The sequence below is a fragment of the Gekko japonicus genome, unplaced genomic scaffold (assembly GCF_001447785.1).
Source record: "Gekko japonicus isolate JY-2015 unplaced genomic scaffold, Gekko_japonicus_V1.1 scaffold1465, whole genome shotgun sequence".
NCBI lineage: Eukaryota > Metazoa > Chordata > Lepidosauria > Squamata > Gekkonidae > Gekko > Gekko japonicus.
In genome coordinates this window covers 216,482-237,874 of record NW_015171547.1, presented here as the reverse complement: position 1 = coordinate 237,874, position 21,393 = coordinate 216,482, and the positions used below count along the sequence as shown (strand labels likewise).

Below are 21,393 nucleotides of genomic sequence, written 5' to 3'. Positions count from 1 at the left end.
GGTCCGTTGAGAGACCCACATCCCACGTCAACCTGCAACCTGGCAGGCTCCCCTTGGAAACTTCGTGTCATTGCGTCTGAGCTCACCAGACAGAAGTCCTACCATCCAAAGTTATTCCAGTATAAACCCATTGGTTTCAATGGGTCATCCTGTAAAAGACCGCACTGCAGCCTAATGTTTCTGCTTCTCCCTTCGCAGCTAGAAAGTGCTTCATACCTCCTCCCCTTGTTAACTAAGGGAGTTCAGTCAGGGCTCAGCCGCACCGGGCTCCTGCGCGCGCTCTCTCTCTCCCTCCCTCCCCTCCAGCCCCAGCCATGTTAGCAATGGAGGGCTGGAAGTCCGAGGCAGGCCGCCAAAGGATGGGCAAGGCGGGCTGCCAGGGGGAGCCCAGGGCCAGCGGCTGCCATTTCTGGCACGGGCGGGACTGCGTCGTTATCTGGCTATCTAGCCCATAAAACGCTCCAGTGGCCCGGTCTGCCCGAGCCAACTCTCTTTCCCAGCACGGCTGAAAGTTTCCGAGAGCGCCTGCCGGGGGGGCGCCACACTGGGTCGCGCTCTGGCGAGAGATGAGGCGCAGGTCGGAGCAGCCACCCAGCGAGACCCCGCCAAGCGTCCCTGAGGCGGGAGCCGCGGGGGGAGGGGAGGCTGGCGAAGGTAAAGGGACCCTCCGCTTCCTGTCAGAAAAGGCGGGCGGGAGAAGTCAGCCGCCGCACCTGCAGCTCTCCCCGAGGCTTTTGTCTTTTGAACAGCCGCAGAAGAGGCCCCAAACTCCGCAGGTGACTCTCGGCTCCGCTCCCTGCGAAGTTATAAGGAAGCAGCACATTTCCACCAACAGCATGTCTTCCTAGTTCAAGAAGTACCCCTGAAATATCCAGCAATCTACGGCCTCCCAGATGGTAGCAGGTCTTACTAAAGAAGCCAGTACAGTCTTTCTCTTGAGGGCCTGCTGGCAAGCAGAGGCCGGAGAGCACGCGCTCACATTGCGAGAGACTCTCGCCGCCCCCTCTTGCGGCCGCAGCCATCGCTACCACCGCCATGTGGGCCCCTCCTCCCGCCTCCTTGGGAGAGCGCGCGCGCGCCGCCCTGACCATCGCGGCGTCCCATTGACACGCGGGCGCCTCTTTGGGCTTCCTACAGTAGCTTCGGCGGCAGCGCGCGGGCCAATTCCAGGAGCCCGTGGGTTGGAGCCGCGCCCTGCTTTCAGACCGGAAAGGGCTCTGATTGGCCGGCGTCCTCCCCTATGCAAAAGAGCTGAGGGAATGACATTCCTCCGGACTCTCTTACTGTAAAAGCAAATTCATTTCCAGTCAATCTCCATTCATAGAGCCAGAGAAGGCGCGCGTGAGAGGGAGGCGGGGGACCGGGCTTCTCCAGAGCAGCATGAGCAAACAAACAGCGCCTCACAGAAGGTCACTCACAGCTGGAGAGACTGGCCTTTATGGGCAGCAGCCATCGGGGAAGCTTGCTGTTGGCGTCTGGTGAACACGTGAAGGCACCTTCCGCTTTGGAAATAGGAGAAGGGGGCTCTTGCCTGAGCGCTTCGCACCTGCTTGCTCTCACCCCCGACGGGACTTTTTTTGGAGGGGGGGTCCTTCTGTTGCCACGCGGGCTTCCGATCCTCTTCCTCTGGCAGAAGATGCAGTTCGGCAGGGCAGGCGCTTACGAGCTAGTAGCAATCGCCTTGTGAAGTTCTGAAGCAGGGACGAGCAAGAAGCGGGCGGGTGGGGGGGAGAAGGCGGGGGGGGGAGGAAAACGATGGTCCTGAAAGCAGAGCTCCACCTGCTGTGGTTAAACCAGAGCTGAGCCGCCGGGCCCCTGTGGCTGAATTTGAGGAAGATCGCTTCTGATATTCCCCCTCCCCCAAGTTGGCAGTGAGTCACTCCGCGGCCACAGACTGTTGGGTGACTTCAGAACTGTGTGTTAAAGTTGCTGCACACATTAACCACAGAGGGAACCCACAATCCAACCAGCAGCTCCAACCCAAAGGCGGTTCTTAGATGGACTCTCTCTCTTTCTCTTTCTCTCTGAGTTATTGGCGCAGCAGCGCCTTAGACTTGCGAGAGTCCAAATTTACACGGGCCGTCATTTGGCCGCCTCGCCGCAAAACCAAGACTGCAAAATCCCCTTTCAAGGCACGCGAGTCAAGCTACTGAGTCTGGGTTTCAAGGCTGCTTTGGGAGGGGAAGGAATCCCGCGGAGGAACATTAATGGATTTCTGTTGTGTTTAAACTCTCTATAGAGTCTACTGTAAATATTTGATGAACGGCGATATATAACGTTGTGATAGCCAGTTGACCTTTGAAAACCTCAGGTCACGCTCTTTGAAGCCTGCTTCGTCCGTTTGCTTTAAAGTGACTGCTTTTTCCACTGCAGAAAGAGACTGAAATGTATTGAGCCCGGATGCTCAAGAGGCTTGAGGCAAGGGATGGGGACTGGCTCTTTGAAACGATAGGAAATTAACTACTGAAAAGTCTAGATTCTCCCCCCCCGCCCGCGCCGCCGCCCCCCCTCCATGCGCGCGTGTGGTTTTGAACGGATGTCTTACATTTCCTTTGCTCAAAACTTTTCTCCGTGTGTGGGATTTCGGAAGGGCCTTTGGTTTTAATAACACTGGTAATGCCCAAGGGAAGAACTTTTCCAGATCTATAGGCTTTCAGTGTTGTTTTCCAAGAGAGAGACACACGCTTCCAGCACAGCCTGAAACTGGATGCTTGGATTAACTGTGGCAGGACCAGGAAGCGGAGGTTTCCCCCGCTCTGTCTTGTGGTCGGTCCGCACTCCCTTCGGGATCGGCTCCACTTCGCCTGCCCCTCCAGCGCCGGGGTCCAAAGCAGCTTCCTTTTTATGTTGGTCTCCCGAGAGCCGCCGGCTGAAGAGTTTGTCCGAAGCCCTCTGCGGAGCTTTTTCACTCAAAAGGCTTGTTGTGATGCGTATCCCCGTAGATACCAGCACCAGCCGCCGCTTCACGCCGCCCTCCACCACTCTGAGTCCGGGCAAGATGAGCGACCCGCTGCCGCTGATCGGCCAGGAGAACAGCAGCGGCGCCCTGGTGGGGAAGCTGAGGAGCGCAGATCGCAGCATGGTGGAGGTCCTCGCCGATCACGCCGGAGAGCTGGTCCGCACCGACAGCCCCAACTTCCTCTGCTCGGTCCTGCCGACCCACTGGAGGTGCAACAAGACTTTGCCCATCGCCTTCAAGGTAAGGGGAGGGGGGGGTCTGGCGGGGGCGGGGGGGGGGGGACAGAATGAAGCGCATGGGGGCGACAGCCTGTTCCGGGGCGCCGAGCATTTGGGCGTTCTTTGCCGGGCACTGCTGTCCTCCTCGTGCCTACAGAGTTTCAAATCCCCACCCTGTTCTGCACAGCATGAAAATGCTTCGGCTTTACGATTAGCTCCCACCTCCCGTAAGCGATCGCGTTGTGCTAGGCAGAGTCACGCTCTCCCAAGTCAGTGTGCCTCACCTGGCAGGGCATCCCGTCCCGCCAGCGCTCCGATCAGGGGGGAATCTCGCCCTTGATTTCAAAAACCATGCCGAGGACATCCTTAAGGGGTGGGGGGTGGGGAGAGAAGTTTCCTTGTAAGGACGAAAGAGTCTTTCTGAAAAGCTGTAGCCAGATAGGACAGGAAGTTGACCTATCAACAGGAATGATTTACTCCCAAGTAGGTTTACTCCCAAGTAGCTTTAGGTCTCCACCGGTGCCATCACACTGGTGCCTTTAAAAAGAGACTTCCCTAATACAAGGGAGAACTGATTTCAATTTGGCTTGTTCCTCCCCCCCCCTTTAAATTGACTAGGACCCTCGGAGTCTGTCTATATCAACCAATTCAACGTGCTGCAAAGCAAAAGTGCTGCTCCAGAGTTTGTAAAGGCAAAAACTAATCTGTGCTAAGCGATCTCGAGCTTCTGTAGTTTTGCTTTAGGCCACTGGAAGTGCCTTGCTAGATCAGAAGGCAGCGCGTTCTTTGCAGAAATGCCAGCCGCCGACAGGCGCTAAGTGGTCTACCGGAAATTGGCTAGTGGTGGACCGCAGTCTACCTTCTGCCAGCCCGTCAAAGGGAAGGTTACTGAGGATTTACACCCCCATCCCCATACGCCCAGAGTTTACACCCCCATCCTGAGCACACTGACGCGAGGGCCTTAGCCCGGCTGCTCTACACAAGTTTATTTGAACTCTTTGGGATGTCAGCCACAGGCGCGCAGCATAAGGGATCAAAAGCAGCTCTGGGCTGCCTGGAGACCAAGGAGTGACACGTGTAAGTAAACCTTTTGGAATAGCTCGCGATTTTATTCGGTCAGGCCCCCCACCACCACACACACACACCTGACGGCGACTATAATTCCCAGTCCTCAAACCACTTCAGTAGAAATTTAGTTATCTAATCCAGTGTATCCTCAAAGGATTACATTTTAATACTTCAGTCGCACTCATTTGTGTATAGAGTATTATACCGCGGGGCTAACTTTCCACGTGTTTTTTTAAAAGGCCATTTACATGCCAGCTCTGAGCCACAGAAGCCTGGGATTACGAAAATCCAATTGTCGTCAATGGCTCTCGGATCTCGGCGCTATAAAATGGCACCGCTTCAGAAGGCGGTGGTGGGCGCCTCTTAGGACAGGGTGAAATGTCTTGAAACGCGAGCGCCACGGCCTGGCCCTGCCGTTCGGGGGTGTTTCCCGCGGGGCTTCGGGCCTTCTCACGGGCAGTGGCCGCTCCCGGGACGTTGCCTGGCTGGCAGGAGCCCAGCTTGGAGGGAGGAAGCGTTGAGGCGGCGAAGGCCTCCCTCCAGCCCTCGCGCTCCCTTCGCAGGATCGGGACTAGGCGCCTGCGAGCCTGAACAGCCCTCGCGAGAGGGGAGCCCCGTCCAGTCCCGGGGGAGTTTCCTCCCAGGATGCGAGCGCCGGCGGAGGGGGTGAAGGCTCCCCAGGGAAGCTCTCGGCAGAGGCTGGGGCCGGGTTTTCTATCCCGCTTGGACAGGAGGACTAGAAGGAGGCTGAAAGGGACGCGCTCCCCCGTCCCCAGGCGCAGAAGAAGTCCAGCGGGCGGGTCCCGCGCGGCGGATTTGGACGGGATGGGCGGGGGCAGCCGCCCCGGTCCTCCAGCGTCCAGACTCTGCCGGCGGCTTTGGCCGGGAGCACCTGCGGACGCCTCCCTGTCAGCGAAGCCGGCTGATCTCCCCCTGCGGGCGGGGATTGTCCTCCTCGCACTCCAGGCTGCGGGGCTTTGCTCCCCGCCCGCCGCCGGAGCAGCCAGAACAGAGCGTTCTTGAACAAGTTCACAGGCACCCATTTGTAACTTTCACAGTTGGGAGGGGAGAATGCCCCGAACGCAGCAGTCGGAGTGTTTTGTCGAGGCCACCCTAAGGCGCGCTTCTCAGTCCCCGGTCTGCAGTGAGGCTCGGGTCAGGCGATCCAGATCGCTTCCTCACAGAGGTTCCCGAAAGGCCCCTTTTTGAGATGGGAAACCTCCCTCGGCCCCGGGGTGTAAATAGCTTCAGAGGTAACCGCCCCTAAATAATTTGCCCCTGCGTAAAGTCGCATTGCCTTTTTACTCTGCGTCGTGTGTAAACGCCATTTAGGGCCATGCTCGTATGCTCCGCGGTGACTTCTTTCCTCGCCGAGGTGCGTAGGACTGAGCCGCCAGGTTTTAAGCACTAACCCGCAAACCAGTTAATGCCAAGCCCGCCGGCTGAAAGAGTTTACAAACTTTACATGTAGATCTCGCGGCCTGGCTAAAATCCAGGCAGCCACTTCCTGGAGAGGATTCCTCTTGGAGCCCTTGGACTACTCCAGAGTAAGTACCGTGAGCTCTGCAGAAGCTTCTCAACTGTTGCTGGGAGGGTGGGAGGTTCTGGGGCCTCATCCTTGTCCGCAGGGAAACTCACACGGGCCAAAACACTCCAGGCCCTCAAGGTCCCAAACACGCGGGCTTGGCCGCGACTGACGGAGCTGGAGCCCTCCGCCTCCTACTTCTGGGTAAATGTGCTTCGTCTGGCAACCTCCAGCCTACCCCCTCGAGGCTCGCTTGGTTTTCTTTAGCTACCGAGGCTTCCCATTCGGAAGGCAGAGCCGGGCTTCTGAGGTTTGGGGTTAGTAGCAGCCCTTTGGGGCTCCCCAGTGCTCCGCCCGAGGTTTTTTGGTTTTTTAAAGACTCTCTTCTCTGAGTGTGGGGTTGACCCCTGCCTGGAGAAAAGCGTCCTCTCCCTTTTGTAGAGGCTTAATGGGGTCTTAACTTGCCAGGTGATGTTATTTACATTGAAAAACGTCTGCTGGCGCCTCTGTCCCGTCTTCTAAAAGTCTGACCCTGGTCCCACGCACCTGGGAATAACTCGCTGGAGCCACATTTGTGGCCGGACTGCAGTGGCACCAGCTAAAAACATTTTGAATGACATTTACTGAGGTTTATAGTCAGTCCTACGCTCGCGTGGGGTCTTGGAAACACATCCCATTGAACAAGTGGACCTTCGTTTCGAGAATGCTGGAGCTGAGCAGGGTTGCGACCGTGATCCTGAATTCAGTTTCTTGGAAATCCGTGTCCACGGACGCCAAGCAGTGCCTCACTGCAGAGCGGCCTGTAAGAGGCCCTTCGATAGTGTCCTGAGCTCTTCATTTGAATCATGAAAATCCCACTTCCTGCTTTCTTGCATTAACATTCATTCCGTTGCCATTCGATCCTAGATGAGCAGTTTATCTGGGACAGGCAGCGGCGAAGAGATGCGGGGAGGAAGTCTTTACGGATAGCTATGGAATGCCACTCGGCCGTAACAATTCACTAATCACAGCCCACTGGCCTTCAATGAAGTGCGTGTCATTCGAATTTATAAGCACGCTCCTAGTCGATTCCCCTCCGTTACCAGTCTGCCCCTTATTCGGCTTTTAGGCCACTCATTTTAACCGGGTTTGCTCCCGAGCTCTTCAGTGATCCTGTTAATTAACCCGCATGGGCTGCAATCAATTTGAAGAAGGCCCGTGGCTTTAGCCACCTTGACACGTATGTGGCCGCTGTAGCCCCACCCCCTTAGTGGGAAAGCTCTTATCATGCAGTCTGGTGGTTCTTTTTCACATGTCCCGCATGCATCTCCAGCTCCGAAGCAAGAATCTCTTGGGGCTTGGCTCTGCAGGCGGATAGGAGCATGTTCAGGTCACGTCCTTCTTTGTATGTGTGAGTCTCTACACTTACTAGTTCCCAGATCCGTCTAGTAGTAGCAGTAGAGGCAGAAGACGAGTCGCGTCGACTCTTTCCTCCCTTCCTAACGGTTGTTCTCCATCCAAGCCCAGCGCAGAGAAGCAGGCATGGCTGGTTCCAAGCTAGGTCTGGCTATTTCAGAATAGTTGTCCAGAAATGCATACCGGGTTTTGTTGGCTTGTTTTAAAGAAAACCTTTATCCCTCATATGAGGGTTGCAGGAAACAACCCCACTGGGAAGAGAGCAAGGGTAGCAGCAGAAGGGAATAGGGTCTGTGTTGGTGGGAATAATTTCACTTCCGTGTTTCTCTGCCCCCCCCCTTTCCTAGTAAGGGGAGCCTTGTTTTACAGTACAAATATATAAACGTTAGTAATAATGGAATCAAGAGGTTTTGAATTACTATAACATAACAGTGGCCAGCACTTCCCCTTGCCACTCTTCCTGTAAATGTATATTTATCCCCCCCCTCAAGTGAGTCCCCCAAAAGAAAGCTTAAAGTAAAGCTTCTGCCTTTGGCACACTTACTTGGGAGTAAGTAGCATTGAACTAGGTGGGGGTACTCCCTCAGCATGCATAGGTTCCGGCTGCATGCTTAGTTTGTTTTTATTGCTCATATAAGCCCTGCTGTGTAGACATAAGCAAATATTTTCCACAATACTGGGCCAAATTTGGAACTGTTTGAATAATTACAAGGAAGAAATTGGAGTCATGTGAACCATGCAACAAATATCTGTTTCTATGGCCATTAACTCCTCAACTTTTTCTAACCTGGAAATTTTTAAAACCTCCTATAGATTAAAGTCAGAAATGCATCTGCTGAGTACTATTTTTAAATGAAACTACCATTAAAATTTCTGTATATATTATTTAATATAGCACCTCATACTTGCAATTCCAAAGCCAAATCTATCATCTGAGAACCTGGACTGAGAGGGTTTGTACACCAGTCTTAAATGCACTTACTAAGTAAATGCTATTGTTTTCTGTTGAATGTCCTTTCAAGTAAGTTTTGTATTCTAGATCTAAAAATGTTTACTCATTAGGTTCAATGTAACTTACAACTACGGCTGCACTTTTCAGGGTTTACTTTCTGAGTAGACATGCTGAGGATTGCACTCCACTTTTTTGGGGGGAGGGGGTAACTTGAATCTCTGTGCAACCATTTACCCAAAATAAAGTTTTAGTCCTATAGCAACTTTAAAACCAACAAAGTTTAATTCTGGGTATAAGCTTTCATGTGCATGTACACTTCTTCAAATACCTACCCATTTACCTAATTTGTGATTTTAATTGACTGTAATCATGTACCTGATCTATGCAGATAAGGTTGTAAATGTCACAGAAAATACTTCCATCTGACTTGGCAAAATTTCTCCAGAATCCCCTAGTTTTCTTTCAATATAAATGTATAAATGAAAAGGGGGGGGGGGAATTGTAACAATTGCTACCATTTCTCATAAATTGTCATATAATCGTATAAACTGTAGAAAAATCAGCCCTTAATAAAACAGCAATTTCTCCTTGTTTAAGCAGTAAAACTGTTAAGATTCAACTGTGGTGCAAGTTGGGATTTTTAATATTTCCTCCAGCTTGCATAAGATATTTTTATAAGCTGAATAGTCAAGCAAAATACCAGCTATCTCCAGTCAGCAAGTTCTTACTTATCTGTTTAGTCTGTTTTATAATGTAAATGTTTGTGTTTCTGTGCCTGTCTTTTACAGCTTTACATACCAGTTGTTTTTTCCAGGGCCTGGGGATCTCTGTTTCTTTTGCTAGGGTTTCCTGCACTATACTGTAAAGTGCAAACACAGAGAGTTGAAAATACACTTTTTTGTGGGATATTTTAAAGACAGAGAATGTTCCTTTTTCTCCTGCACGACATATACAGAGAAAGGGAGAGATGCATAGAACCCAATAATATTCCATTTGAATGTGTTTCTTTCTGATTTTAACACTGTAGTTCATTTGACTTGAAAAGTCAAATATTGCATTTGGAGCAATGCTGCTGAGTTGTAATGCCAAATCATGCTTCATATCCCTCAACATTTAAAATATAAAAAATAATCTGTAAATAAGACTGCAATGCTCGGGAGGAATGAGACATATTTCTCAGTAAATGTGGTTACTGTTGGGGTGTAACTGTTAAATCCTGATCATGTTTACTTGAAAGTCCCACTGTGTTCATTGAACCTTGCTTCCTAATGAGTGCGGCCTTACAGAATGGTTATAGGGCTGCAGACTTAGAACAAGCAAAACACAAGGTAAGGTCAATTCATTTCAGTAGCACTTAGCCCCAAATAAGAGTGCTCATTTCCTAAAAACACTTAGTCGAATTTAAGATGGGCCATGCCTGGTTAGTTTTTCTAGACCCTCACATTAGAAGAAGTTTCTGGTTTTTCCTTCTAATGTGAGGGTCTAGAAAAACTAACCAGGCATGACCCATTTCTGGAACCTTTAAAAGGCTAGCAACTCTGGGCATATATGCCCAGAGTAGCCCAAGGACAGCCTGAACATGTAAGATGGATACAAAGGGACAAAAGAGTCGCTTGGAGAAGGAAGAGAGGAAATAATAGTGCCCAGACATGGGAAAGAGAAGGGTGGAAGTGAAGGAGAAGGTTTGGTGTGTTTTAAAAACTCCCATTGTTAGAAAACTGAACTGGAATTTTAATAACGCTAAAGCAGTGGATAGCTCATGGTGGGAGGCTATCAGGAGCCTCATTTGGTCTCATTCCACTTCCTGCCAGTTTTCCTCTGGTCCTGCTTCCATACAAATATAACTTCAGTATTAATATAAAGTTTTTAAAAAGAGCAAGTGCATTTGAAAAAGCAGGTTGAGTCTGACATGTGGTTGACTCAGTACAGAAGAGGGCAAAAGGTAACAGTGTGGACTGTTAAGGCGGGCTGGATATACAGAAGTACATACGTGAAACAGTAATTTCAGTGCCATGAGTCTTCCATAGAAATGAAAAGCCAATGGTGCTACAGCAGCATCTTCCATGAACAAGTGGCATAAGCTAGATTGCCTGTGAGTTGTGCTCTTATTGCTTGGGAACCCTGTGTCAGCCAGCACATGGCACTTCTGATTGGCAAATTTTTTTACAGTCATTACTGTCCTTGCCCTCATATAAGAGGTCACTATTATTTGTGTTTTGTACTTGGGGGTACTGGAACTGAGAGACAGAGGGCAACTTGTTCAAGGACATGCTTCAGATAATATCCAGTGAAGGTGGACGAAATGTGTAGAAAAGAGTGTGCTTGTATTTCATGCATAATGTGGAACTGGGCATTTACTCCAGAATGGAATGTACAAACAGGTCCTACATCTGAAGGTCAGCAGTGCAGAAGTCAGTCAGTTAATGCATACATTTCATAATGGTCTAAGATGCTTGCAGAAATTCCAAGGCAGAAGTTCTGGAACTTAGATCTATACCCACCTTCCCATCTGTCGGACCCCATTGTTTTTGCATATAGAAGCTGTCATTGGCATAGTATCATGCAGTACAATGTTTTTAGATTGGTTTCTGCATCAGTGCAACTTTCCAAGACGCTTTACTGTGCAGGCAAAACAGTCTCTACATCATCTGCTAAACACTGAGTCACCACTGACCACAGCTGTAGGACTGAGCTATAAGATTTGGTTCTTAAACTTGGAAATAAGTTCTGCTGAAATCCAATTATACTTATTTCCACATAAGGTATGTTTGGAATTTAGATATACTGTGGTTAAATTCAGGAGCAATATAAGCTATTGGAAGGCAAGTGTGTTGGGTGATAGTGAGATATTGAAAAAATGGTATTTAGCAGAGATAAAATAGTCCAGCAGAGCCAGAGTAAAATAATTCAGACTGAGAGTCCATGTGTGATTAAAATATAAAGATTTTACTAAATTCTAGCATGGGAAGGGTAACTGGGATGAAAATAACAACAGAGCATAATCGGCTACATCCTTACTCTACAAAGACAAAACTAGAAGAGTGAGAGTATGGCTACTCTTCTTGTTCTTCAGAACACCAAACAAAGACAGGAAGAAAAGCCATAAAATGGTAATGTACCGTGATACTTTAGTCCAGGGGTCGTTTTGTAGAAAAAGAGCTAGGGGGACTCATTAGCATAACTCATTAGCATATGCCACACCCCCTGACATCACCGGAAGTGTGTCATAAGGCCACACCCCCTGACATCACCGGACGTGTGTCATAAGGCCACACACCCCGCCCCCAACAGTCCCGGCTGCCGCCACCGGCCTTGCAGCTCCACTGCTGAGCCCCATGAGGGGCCCGGCGGTGGACTTGCAAGGCCGGCGGGAGTGCAAGGAAGCCCCGCGAAGGCCCTTCCTGGCCCCAGGCAGGCAGGGGTGGGGAGAGGCAGGGAGGAAGCAACTTACCCTCCCTCTTCTCCTGCCTCCTCCTGGCTGAATGAGGACCGGAAGCGGGGCGGCTGGAAGCAGGGGGCGGGGCTTTGTCATGTGCCCCGCCCCCCGTACCTCACCCAGGGGAACTGCGATCCCCCGCGATCCCCCCTGAAATGACCTCTGCTTTAGTCCCAATCAAATTCCTAGATCAGGGAGAAAATTCCCAGGCATTCCACATCTAAAGAACATTGGTTACATGAGAAGCATGTGACTTCCTGTGAGTAACATAAACAAACATTTAACTCCAGATATACTGAGTGTTTTCAACTTGTAATACCCAACAAAGTGTCTTTAGGACTGCAGCATCCATCTTTGTGATTGTGTCCTGGTTACCAAAGTAACATTTCAATTAATTCTGTATGCAGTTTTTTGTTTCTTCTGGGTCATATAACTCATCTTACTTCACATGAGTTCATTACTGGTTTGTATATTCAAACTGCATATGTATTAAACTGAACAATTTTCTATTTAATCTTTAGGTGTTAGCCTTAGGAGATGTTCCTGATGGGACTTTGGTCACAGTAATGGCTGGAAACGATGAAAACTATTCTGCAGAACTCAGAAATGCTACCGCTGCAATGAAAAACCAAGTGGCCCGATTCAATGACTTGAGATTTGTGGGTAGAAGTGGAAGAGGTATGTTTGTTAATGTAGCCTAATTTTTTTTCCAGAAAGTTGTCCTAACAGAATCCTTAGTTACAATTCTCAGACCATTATCTTTTGCAATAGTCCCTTTTGATTTCAGAATTATATCTGAATGATGAGTTTGAGATTTTAGCATTTACAAAACTTGAGTTCATATTGATATTATCACAGTAGATTACTGCACGTTATAACTCATTATCCCAATGTTTGATAATCCATATATGCAGTGGACATTAGTGAGTCAGATTAAGTACTACCATGAAATAGTGTGGATTTTTAAAAATATCATCAGAGCTTCGATGCTATTATTTGTACCTGACCATTACATGAACTGTGCTATGTACAGAGAGCTACTTGTGATATCTGATATTCTCATTCATTCCAGCAGTGAGGGCAACAAAGTAAGTGGGGGTGCTGTTATACATCTGTTATACTGAGAGAGACTGTTTGCCATCAACGACCACTTAAAATCTGTCTAAGAAATTCAGTAGTGTATGACACATTTTTATTTTGTAGGACATAATTTTACTGTATTGCTCCCCATAATACAAAGTAATTTTGCATATACATACGCTTCTTATTTATGTCCATTTAACTTACTTTGGTACACTCTACAAATAGTACTTGTCTGTAGAGAGAGAGAGTTTCAAAATTAACCTGATTATAAAGATTTACTTTTTCAAGTAAAATTGTCTTCATTATAGTTTGAAAAGTATTTCATGTTTGTTATTCGTGACTCTCTCACTGTGGAGAGGGGTGCTAATGAATGAAATTATGAACATTTTAAGGCCTCCAACAAAAGCATAAAGGCTGCTTATTAAAACAGCAAACAAAACTGTTGTATGTTGCTAATACCATGTCAGCATTCACGAGCACCTATAGGGAGAACTTTATTAGGTTGCCCTTAATAGATGCATTGTTTAAGAATTTTGAGTTTTTACAAAAATTACAAGTATATTTGTTTTTGCTATTGTAACTTCAGCTGGGCTGCAGAGAATAACAAACTGGCATGCTCATATTAGATATGTTTACTTGGGAATAATAGCCATTGATTCCAGTGAATAATTTTTCCAAATGTATCTTAGTACTGTGATCACGTTTTATATTTTGTGGCTTGTACTCAACAAGAACCATGAAAATAGCTTGAAGATGAGTACTTTCCCACCCACCCCTTCTGCCGTAGCATTTTATGTCCTGCAAATTCCAGGGTTCAGGGGATTCCCCAGAAACAATACTGGGCAATGTGATGGTGTGCAAGGAGATGGGGAATTGGCAGAAGTTTCCCCTTTTCCTCAGATGGTGGAAGCATCCTTCCAATGGCAGAAAATATCTGTTAATGGAGCTACAAGTTAGATTACCCTATTTGATAAAAGATGGAGGATCTTTAATACCTGTGACAAAGGCAGAATTTGAACAACTGCTCCATCATTTATTCTGCAGTAATGGAAGGTCCTGTACCTGCTAAAATTCTCATGCTACTGGTAAAGTTGTTTCAGCTCTCTTTCAAATTTCTGCTTATCTCAAGATTTTTGCAATCCAAACTCTATTGCATTGTTTTATTGGATGCACATTATGGATTTCACTAGATTTCCCACCAACACAGTTTTGCTGTGGAATAGGGAGGTAATGCAATTCTTACCCTTTTCAAACTATTACTGGTAAAACCTGCCTTCCTACTTTGTACTTCTGGCACCACTGGCCCTAAACTTAATATTTGACGCATGCTGTATCTAAACCCATTACATTTGTTCTTCTACAGAATTAATCTCAGCTGTACCCATTAGTGCATCAAAAGGTGTCTGACATAACGAGATGGATCACATATATCACCAAATCATGGAGTGTCATTATTTGAATGAATTTGGTGGGGCCACTCTTTAAGCTTATGCAGTCCCTTGGTGGAAAGTTCCATCATGTCACAGCTGACTTATGGTGACCCTGTAGGATTTTCAAGAGAGGAGATGTTCAGTGGTGGTTTACTATTGCCTGCCTCTGCGTAGCAGCCCTGGACTTCCTAGGTAGTCTCCCATCCAAATACTAACCAGGGACAACCGTACTTAGTTTATGAGATTTTATAAGATTAGGCTAGGCCAGGCCACTCCCTTACTCTGTCTCCTCTCATTTTGCATGACTCTGATGCACTTATGCACTCTTGTGGCAATCCATAAATTATCATTACATTAAAATAATAAATTATGGTTTGTTCTCTTCTCTCCATTCTTGCACTCCAAATTCTTGTTTGATCCTGATTCGATATCCTGTCATGGAAGAAAGAGTGCAAACCCTAGTTTGTGCTTTGGATGCCTTAGTCACTTCTTTGCAGTATAGTTTGTTGTTATGTACTCAAGTTAATGTGTTGATAATTGTGAATATGGACAGTAACAGTTCACATGACTGTCGTAGCTGGGGGAAATGTTGCTGCTAGCAATATCACTGACTGCATACTGTGCATGTTCAGGGCCTGTCCACATGCTCCCTTGGCTTGCTATTCCTTCAGTATAGTAGAGAAGCAGATTCACCCCCTACTCTACCACTCATGTATGCCGTAACATAACATTCTGGAGATCCTTTACTTGCATTATGGTCTATGCTAGCTTTGATTTAGTAAAACTTTAAAGGAGAAGTGTCTTATAAATTGTATTTGTAGTTATTTGTGGGTCCCCCAAATTTCAAATTATTTTACATGTGTGGTGGTGGTCATCCACACCTATCTCTACAATTGGGGCATATGCTGTCATGGCCGAGTATATGAATTGGTCCCACGTCCACATGAGCCCTTCCTTTAGGAAGGCTGAGACTGCAGACATGGAGAATGTGCTGTGTACTGACGGACTCCCAGCTATAAATATCATTCTGGAAGATTACATAGCTGTCTGACTCTTGCTCCTTACTAATGTAGTGATTTTATCAGAATTGGGATTGGTGCTTTGATTTGTGCATAGCAGGCTTTATTTGATTTTTCAAGGAAGCTCACTTTGGTAGACAGTTTTTTTCTAACATGCTTTTGCTACTTTTTTAGCCTGATACCCTGAACTTGATGGCTTTTAAACCTGGCTGAGTTGCTTCTGTACAGAAGATAATTGCTGAGAGAAAAATACCTGCAGTTGGAATTGTAGCTTGGTGATGCTAACGAATGATAATAATAGGGTAAAGGAGAGAAAATTATATCCATTTACCGAAAACATGAGTGATGCTGTAATGTATAAAAGAATCAGTCATTAAACATGTTCACTTGTTATATGGAAGGCTGCACCTTTTCAGTAAATGGAATTCTCATTATGATTCAGAGTGTTTAGAAAACATTTTGAAGATTTAAACGTAGAGCTGGCAAAGTGCTTGAGAAGCTAATAAAAGCAGGCCTGCACTTTGGTAGCTGGCACTGCAAGTAAAGCCAGAAGTCAGAGTCTGCTGCACAGTTCTTAAGGTGAGAACTGGAAGAACAGAAGCTCCTGAGAAGAAAATCAGTAATTTATTTTGTGAATTCCATATAGCACTGATATTTTCTGTACCAAAGTAGACATACAAATAAAGACTGGATGTACTTTTCAATATAAGTTTAATGATTGAAATGATCTTGGGGACATTATATGCTAACTGCTGAAGTCTGAAGGTTTGATCTCCATGGGCAATACTGATTTTGAGGGAATGACTAATATATGCTTTTGTTTATTCATACAAACCTGAACTGTTTCCTAAAGGTGTGGGCTGTTTGCATTAGAGTGCATGGTTTCTGGTATTCTTTTATTGCATTGGCTTAAAGCGTGAGGACTAAGGTGGCTGCGTCAAAGGTCATGAAATGAGTACAGGAAAAATAACTTCTGTTAGTTTTGTGTAATATTTCAGTGCATAGGAAGCTACTTGCTTCTCAGAAGCAGTATTATGAATAAGCAATATGCAAAAGGTGATACAAAGGACAATTGATAGTTTGGCCTGTGCATACAGTTTGCAATTGAAATTACCTCAAGTAACTTCTGTGGAACCAGGGCAGTGCCAGGTATTCTTTATTTCTGATTGTCAGGTAAAACTTGTGATTTCAGCAGAGTGGAAGTTTTTCCTCAAAAATATCTGGACTATAAATATTGAGTTTGTTTTCCAGTCCTGTTCATCAAAATTGTTGTTCTTTGTGGATTAGTCTCATGAATGATCATACCCAATCAGGGATCATATAAATGAAGGTGGTGATGTCATCAGATCTGGCTATACAATGATGTCACTGAGGGCATATGAAGGCAATTTAAAATAATAAACATATTGCCAAGGAGGGCCAAAAATTATTATTGCAGAAACTGTTCAGTGGAAAAGGTGAGTGATTTTGGCTTTGCCCTGCATGGAGTTGTCTAAAACAGATTTAAGCAGTGACAAGTCACATCCACCTCTCACAGAAGTATTATTTGCCTAGCTCTATGTATAAGTCAGTAAAGGGGTTTTTTTGCAGTTGGGATTTTACTGTTAGGTATAACAGAATCCCCATTATTTCAACCATTCAACCAGCACCATATGCCTGGATAACCCTGTTGTGCTTCCTTTGCCCAGTTATTGGCTTGTATTAGGCTGCCATCCTGCACACTCTGAAGTGTACTCAGCCCTTCTGAAGTTAATGACTCTTGGCATGTTGGATGCAGGTTTATAGTTTTTGTGTTTTGTTTTGTACTTTTCCCTTCTTCTCCAAGTTTAGAAACATTTGATGTTCAGGGCTCTTTTTGTGGAAAAAGCCTAGCAGGAACTCATTAGCATAATAGGCCACACACAACAGCAGGAACTCATTAGCATATTGGGCCACACCCCTGACAGCACAGCTCATTAACACATTAGGCTGCACTCACATGTTACCAGAAGTGTGGTTATGCAGCCACACCCACCTTTTGCCTGTTATTCTGTTTACCTTGTTTGTTGTCAAAACCCAGGGCCTTTTTTTGTAGCAGGAACTCCTTTGCATGTTAGGCCACACACCCCTTGTTAAGTATGCCACTTAACTCGGAGGAACAGTTCAACAAGTGATTTCAGCTTTATTCAGTGATAACAGCATGAAGGCTCAGCCTCGTAGGTGCTAGACCAGCTAGACGACTTCCATAGGCAAAACAGCAACTTATATACAATTCTGGCTGACATAGCCACACCTACAATGTTTCACAATAACCAATCACAATAGCCAATCACAAGCGATACATTACGTCCAATCAAAACCATTCCCTCCAGAATACACACCATTGGTCAGTGACTACAATCCGCATAATGAGCTATGGTAACTCAAGCTCTTACCAAGACATAACACCCCTAATGTAGCCAGTCCTAATGAGTTTCTGCAGTTGGGTGTGGCCTATTATGCTAATGAGTTTCTGCTGGGCGTGGCCAACTCAGGAGCCAGCCGTAACTCTGTTCCTGTGTGTTCCTGCCCAAAAATAGCCCTGAATTGTTACTGTACTTTTGAAACTGATGTTCTCCAGATGGGAATAGATCACCAGTAACAAAGATGTCATCTGTACATTATGGATTTCACTAGATTTTCCAACAATACAGTTTTGCTGTGGAATAGGGAGGTAATGCAATTTTTACCTTTTTCAGACTATTACTGGTAAAACCTGCCTTCCTACTTTGTACTTCTGGCACCACTGGCCCCAGGGCCGGCTCCAGGTTTTTTTCCACACTAGGCAAGGCTACCTTCTTGTGCCCCCCTCCCCAGTTCGCCCACCAATTTTCAAACATAAATGCATTTTAGGAAGAACCCCTTAGGGGTCCAAAAGCCCACAATCCCAGTGTCTTTGCAGTGTTAGTACTAAAAAATATTTTTAAATGATCCCTAACAGAAGGCCAAGTTAGTGACCAGCAGAGCAAAATCCAACCTGATCTTTAGTCCCCTAATCCTAAATATATGTATTCAAAAGAGTTCCTTCCTTCCCATGGATTCTGATGAAACTTCTCGATTGCATCCTGGTCTAGAATCTGTGCCCTTCAAGGGGAAAAGCCCCATGGATTGGAGTTCCTCTCGATTTCTTTAAACTTATGTTTAGAATAGGAGGAAGCCAACCTCTTCACCCTCTGAATCCTAGTCTGAAAAAGGCCACACAAATGAATGAGAGCTTTGCTTAGAAAGGTCGAATGGGGGGGGGGGATCATTTCAGCCTGAGTCTTTATGGAGACATGCTCAGAAGTAAGTCCCCCTTCGCTTCCCTGGGCACTCTGTCGCTAGCGAAACAGGCCAAACTCCCAGCCACCAACTTGCTTTGCTGGGGGTGTGTGTGTCTTTCCCAGGCTCTTTTCTGCTCCAGAGAGCGCAGCTTGTCAGGGATCCCAGGCCCCATGGGCCCCTCTCCAAGGCAGGCTGCAATCTGTGACCACTGCCCCAAATAAAAATCCGACCTGCTGCAATATCCCAGGCATGCTGCTTCACCTTTGGAGCCAGTCCCATTGACATCAGCGGGGCTTGCTCCTTCCAAGTAAACAGGCACCAAGGAGTGCTTCTTGCAGCAGCAGCGGCAGGAGGAAGCTTAAAAGTTCCGCGATGCTTGGTTTGCTAATCAGAGTAAGGGGGGGTGAAAGAGGCAAAGGGCGGGCGAAAGGGGGCGCACACTGATGGCCCCCAGTCACCGGCTGGGGAAGGGCAGGATTGTTGCCACTCTTCAGAGGTTTGGACTGACTTACCCCGCGGTGTGGTGTGGCGTGGCGTGTCTTGCAGGACGATTCAGGAGGGGCAGGCCAGCAGGCCAGGGGGCGCCCCCTCTTAAGGGGCTGCTCTAGGCCACTGCCTAAAAATTGTCTATGACGGGCCAGCCCTGACTGGCCCTAAACATTTACTTGGAACTAGACTACATTAATTTTAATAGAACTTGCCTCTCAGCAAGTGTGTTTAGGATTTCAGCTTTCTTTCTCTCTTCTTTTTAAGGCTTGAAAACTTTAATAATTCTACCTGATTAACTGATGAAAAGTTTGTTTTTTGGACCTAATTTTTCCCTACCTTTTCCCCCTCAAGCCACAGTTTTCTTACCAGTGCACTGCTATAATTCATGTTGAAATAAAAAGCATTGTGAAAAACCTAACCTGTTACATTGAAAAATGCAAGCAACATAGCCATTTCTGATAGAAAATGCTTTATTGACCACAATGTACTTGCTTGCTTCGTGGCATTGTCAACTGTTAAGGGATTTTTTTAAAGTCTAAATCAAACCAATTTTCATAAATAGACCTGCACTGAACAAGATATACAGTAGAATCCCTATTATATGAGCTTTAGTTTTCATTCTGTAAAAATCAAAATAATGAGGCCCCACTGAAAGGGATTATATAGCAGAACAGTACAAGAGATTTAAAGATCACTAGTAAGCATCATGCTGATTATTATGATTCATGGCCTTTCTCACCTGTAAGTCCATGTCCAGTATATGGGTGCCATTTTGAAGCACCTACTGTGTTTCAATACACTTGTTCCAGCGTTTGCAAATGTATAATCTCTGTGAACTTTTATAAACACTGCAACAAAACTGCTGCTAGGAGCCAACAAATAGTTGCTTAACCCATTTCCTCTTCCAGCTATTCATGTGATACAGAATCAGTTGCCCTGACCTAGTTATCCCAGGCTAGCCCGATCTCATCAGATCTCAGAAACTAAGCAGGGTGTGTTCTGGGTAGTAGTTGGACAAGAGACCACCAAGGAAGTCCAGGGTTGCCATACAGAGGCAGACAATGACATAGCACCTCTGTTCATCTCTTGCCTTGAAAACCTTGGGGTCACCATAATTCAGCTGTGACATGATGGCAAAAAAAGCAATTGGTGTAGCCAAAGCAGTGAATGGCAAAGGAAGGAAAAAGATACTGTTCATCAGTAGCCACCCTATGAAAACCAATGTGATGTAACAGTGCTTCAGATTTGGGTCTGGAAGACGCAGGTTCAGATCCCCATCTTTCAGTTGAAGCTGACTGGGTGATTTTGGACCAGTCACATACTTTCAGCCTAACCAACCTCACAGGGTTGTTGTGCAGATAAAAAGGAGGAGATAATACTGTAAGCTGTTTTGGTCCCTACTGTGGAGAAATACTATATTTTTCCTAGGCAGAGGCTGTGGGGGGAGGGGAGTGGAGATGGAAAGCTGAAGACAGCGAGGCAGATAAAGGTAGGTTGGCTCTAGGGTGGAAAGGAAATAGGGCTGCCAACTCCAGGTTGGGAAATTCCTGGACATTTGAGGGGTGGAGCCTGGGGAGGGTGGGGTTTGAGGAGGGGAGGAACTTCAGACCAGTATAATGCCATAGACTCTACCTCCAAACCAGCAATTTCCTCCATGAGAACTACCATTGCCAGCCTCCAGATGAGGGCTGGAGGTCACCCAGAATTACAACTGTTGTCCAGATGACAGAGATCAGTTCCCCGGGATAAAATGGCTGCTTTGGAGGGTGGAGTCTATGGCATTATATCCTGCTGAGGCTGCTTCCCTCCCCAAGCCTCACTGTCCCAAGGCTCCACCCCCAAATCTCCAGGAATTTCCTAGCCTGAAGCTGGCAGTTCTAAGGCTCTGGGGGAGATCTGTTGTGATTCCCTGAGTGCTGCCACTGCTCCTGGGGGGGGGAGGAAGCAGGTGGGTGGCTGGGAGCACCACCACCACTGCTGCTGCTGTGGGGGGGGGAAGCAGGCAGGAGGCTGGGAATGTGATGGGGGCAGAAAGAGAGAGTGATGGGGTGGGGGCAGAAAGAGAGAAAGAGTGATGAGGTGGGGAGACAGAAAAACAGAGAATGATGATGGGGGCAGAAAGAGAGAGGAAGTAAGAGAGAGTAAGAAAGGGGGCAGAAGGCAGAGTGTGAGAGGGGCAGGGGGAGAGGGGAGGAAACAAAGGTGTGAGGAATGGGATAACCATCCTGCAAGTTTCTTACAGGTCTCCACTTGTTAAACTTATAAAGAACTAAGGCAGATTGTTGCTAGCAATCATACTCTGAGTGCTTAAGGTCTGAAATACAGTTTAACCAAGTTTTAGAGTTTGATATAGAAAAATTATTAAATATATAGTTAATCAAAGCTGATGAAATTCCACTTGCCTTTCTTGTATTTCTTAGACTTCTAATAAGCAGTTTCTCTTTACCAAAGTAAATATTTCCCACGAATTGCCTAATCATTTTCATTTAGTTAGGTGGATAACTTCCAGTATTTGACATAAGTCATTCTAGTGGTGT

At 46.6% G+C, this 21,393-nt stretch overlaps 1 protein-coding gene across 1 annotated transcript in view; it reads left to right on the top strand.

The window, feature by feature from the left end:
* Positions 1–2,583: 2,583 nt before the first annotated feature.
* The window catches only part of LOC107117549 (runt-related transcription factor 1-like), a 119,643-nt gene continuing 100,833 nt past the window's right edge, over positions 2,584–21,393 (top strand). Inside the window, 2 exon segments of the mRNA XM_015419686.1 lie at positions 2,584–3,199; positions 12,075–12,231. Coding sequence (XP_015275172.1) covers positions 2,708–3,199; positions 12,075–12,231 — 649 coding nt within the window. The 5' untranslated portion in view covers positions 2,584–2,707.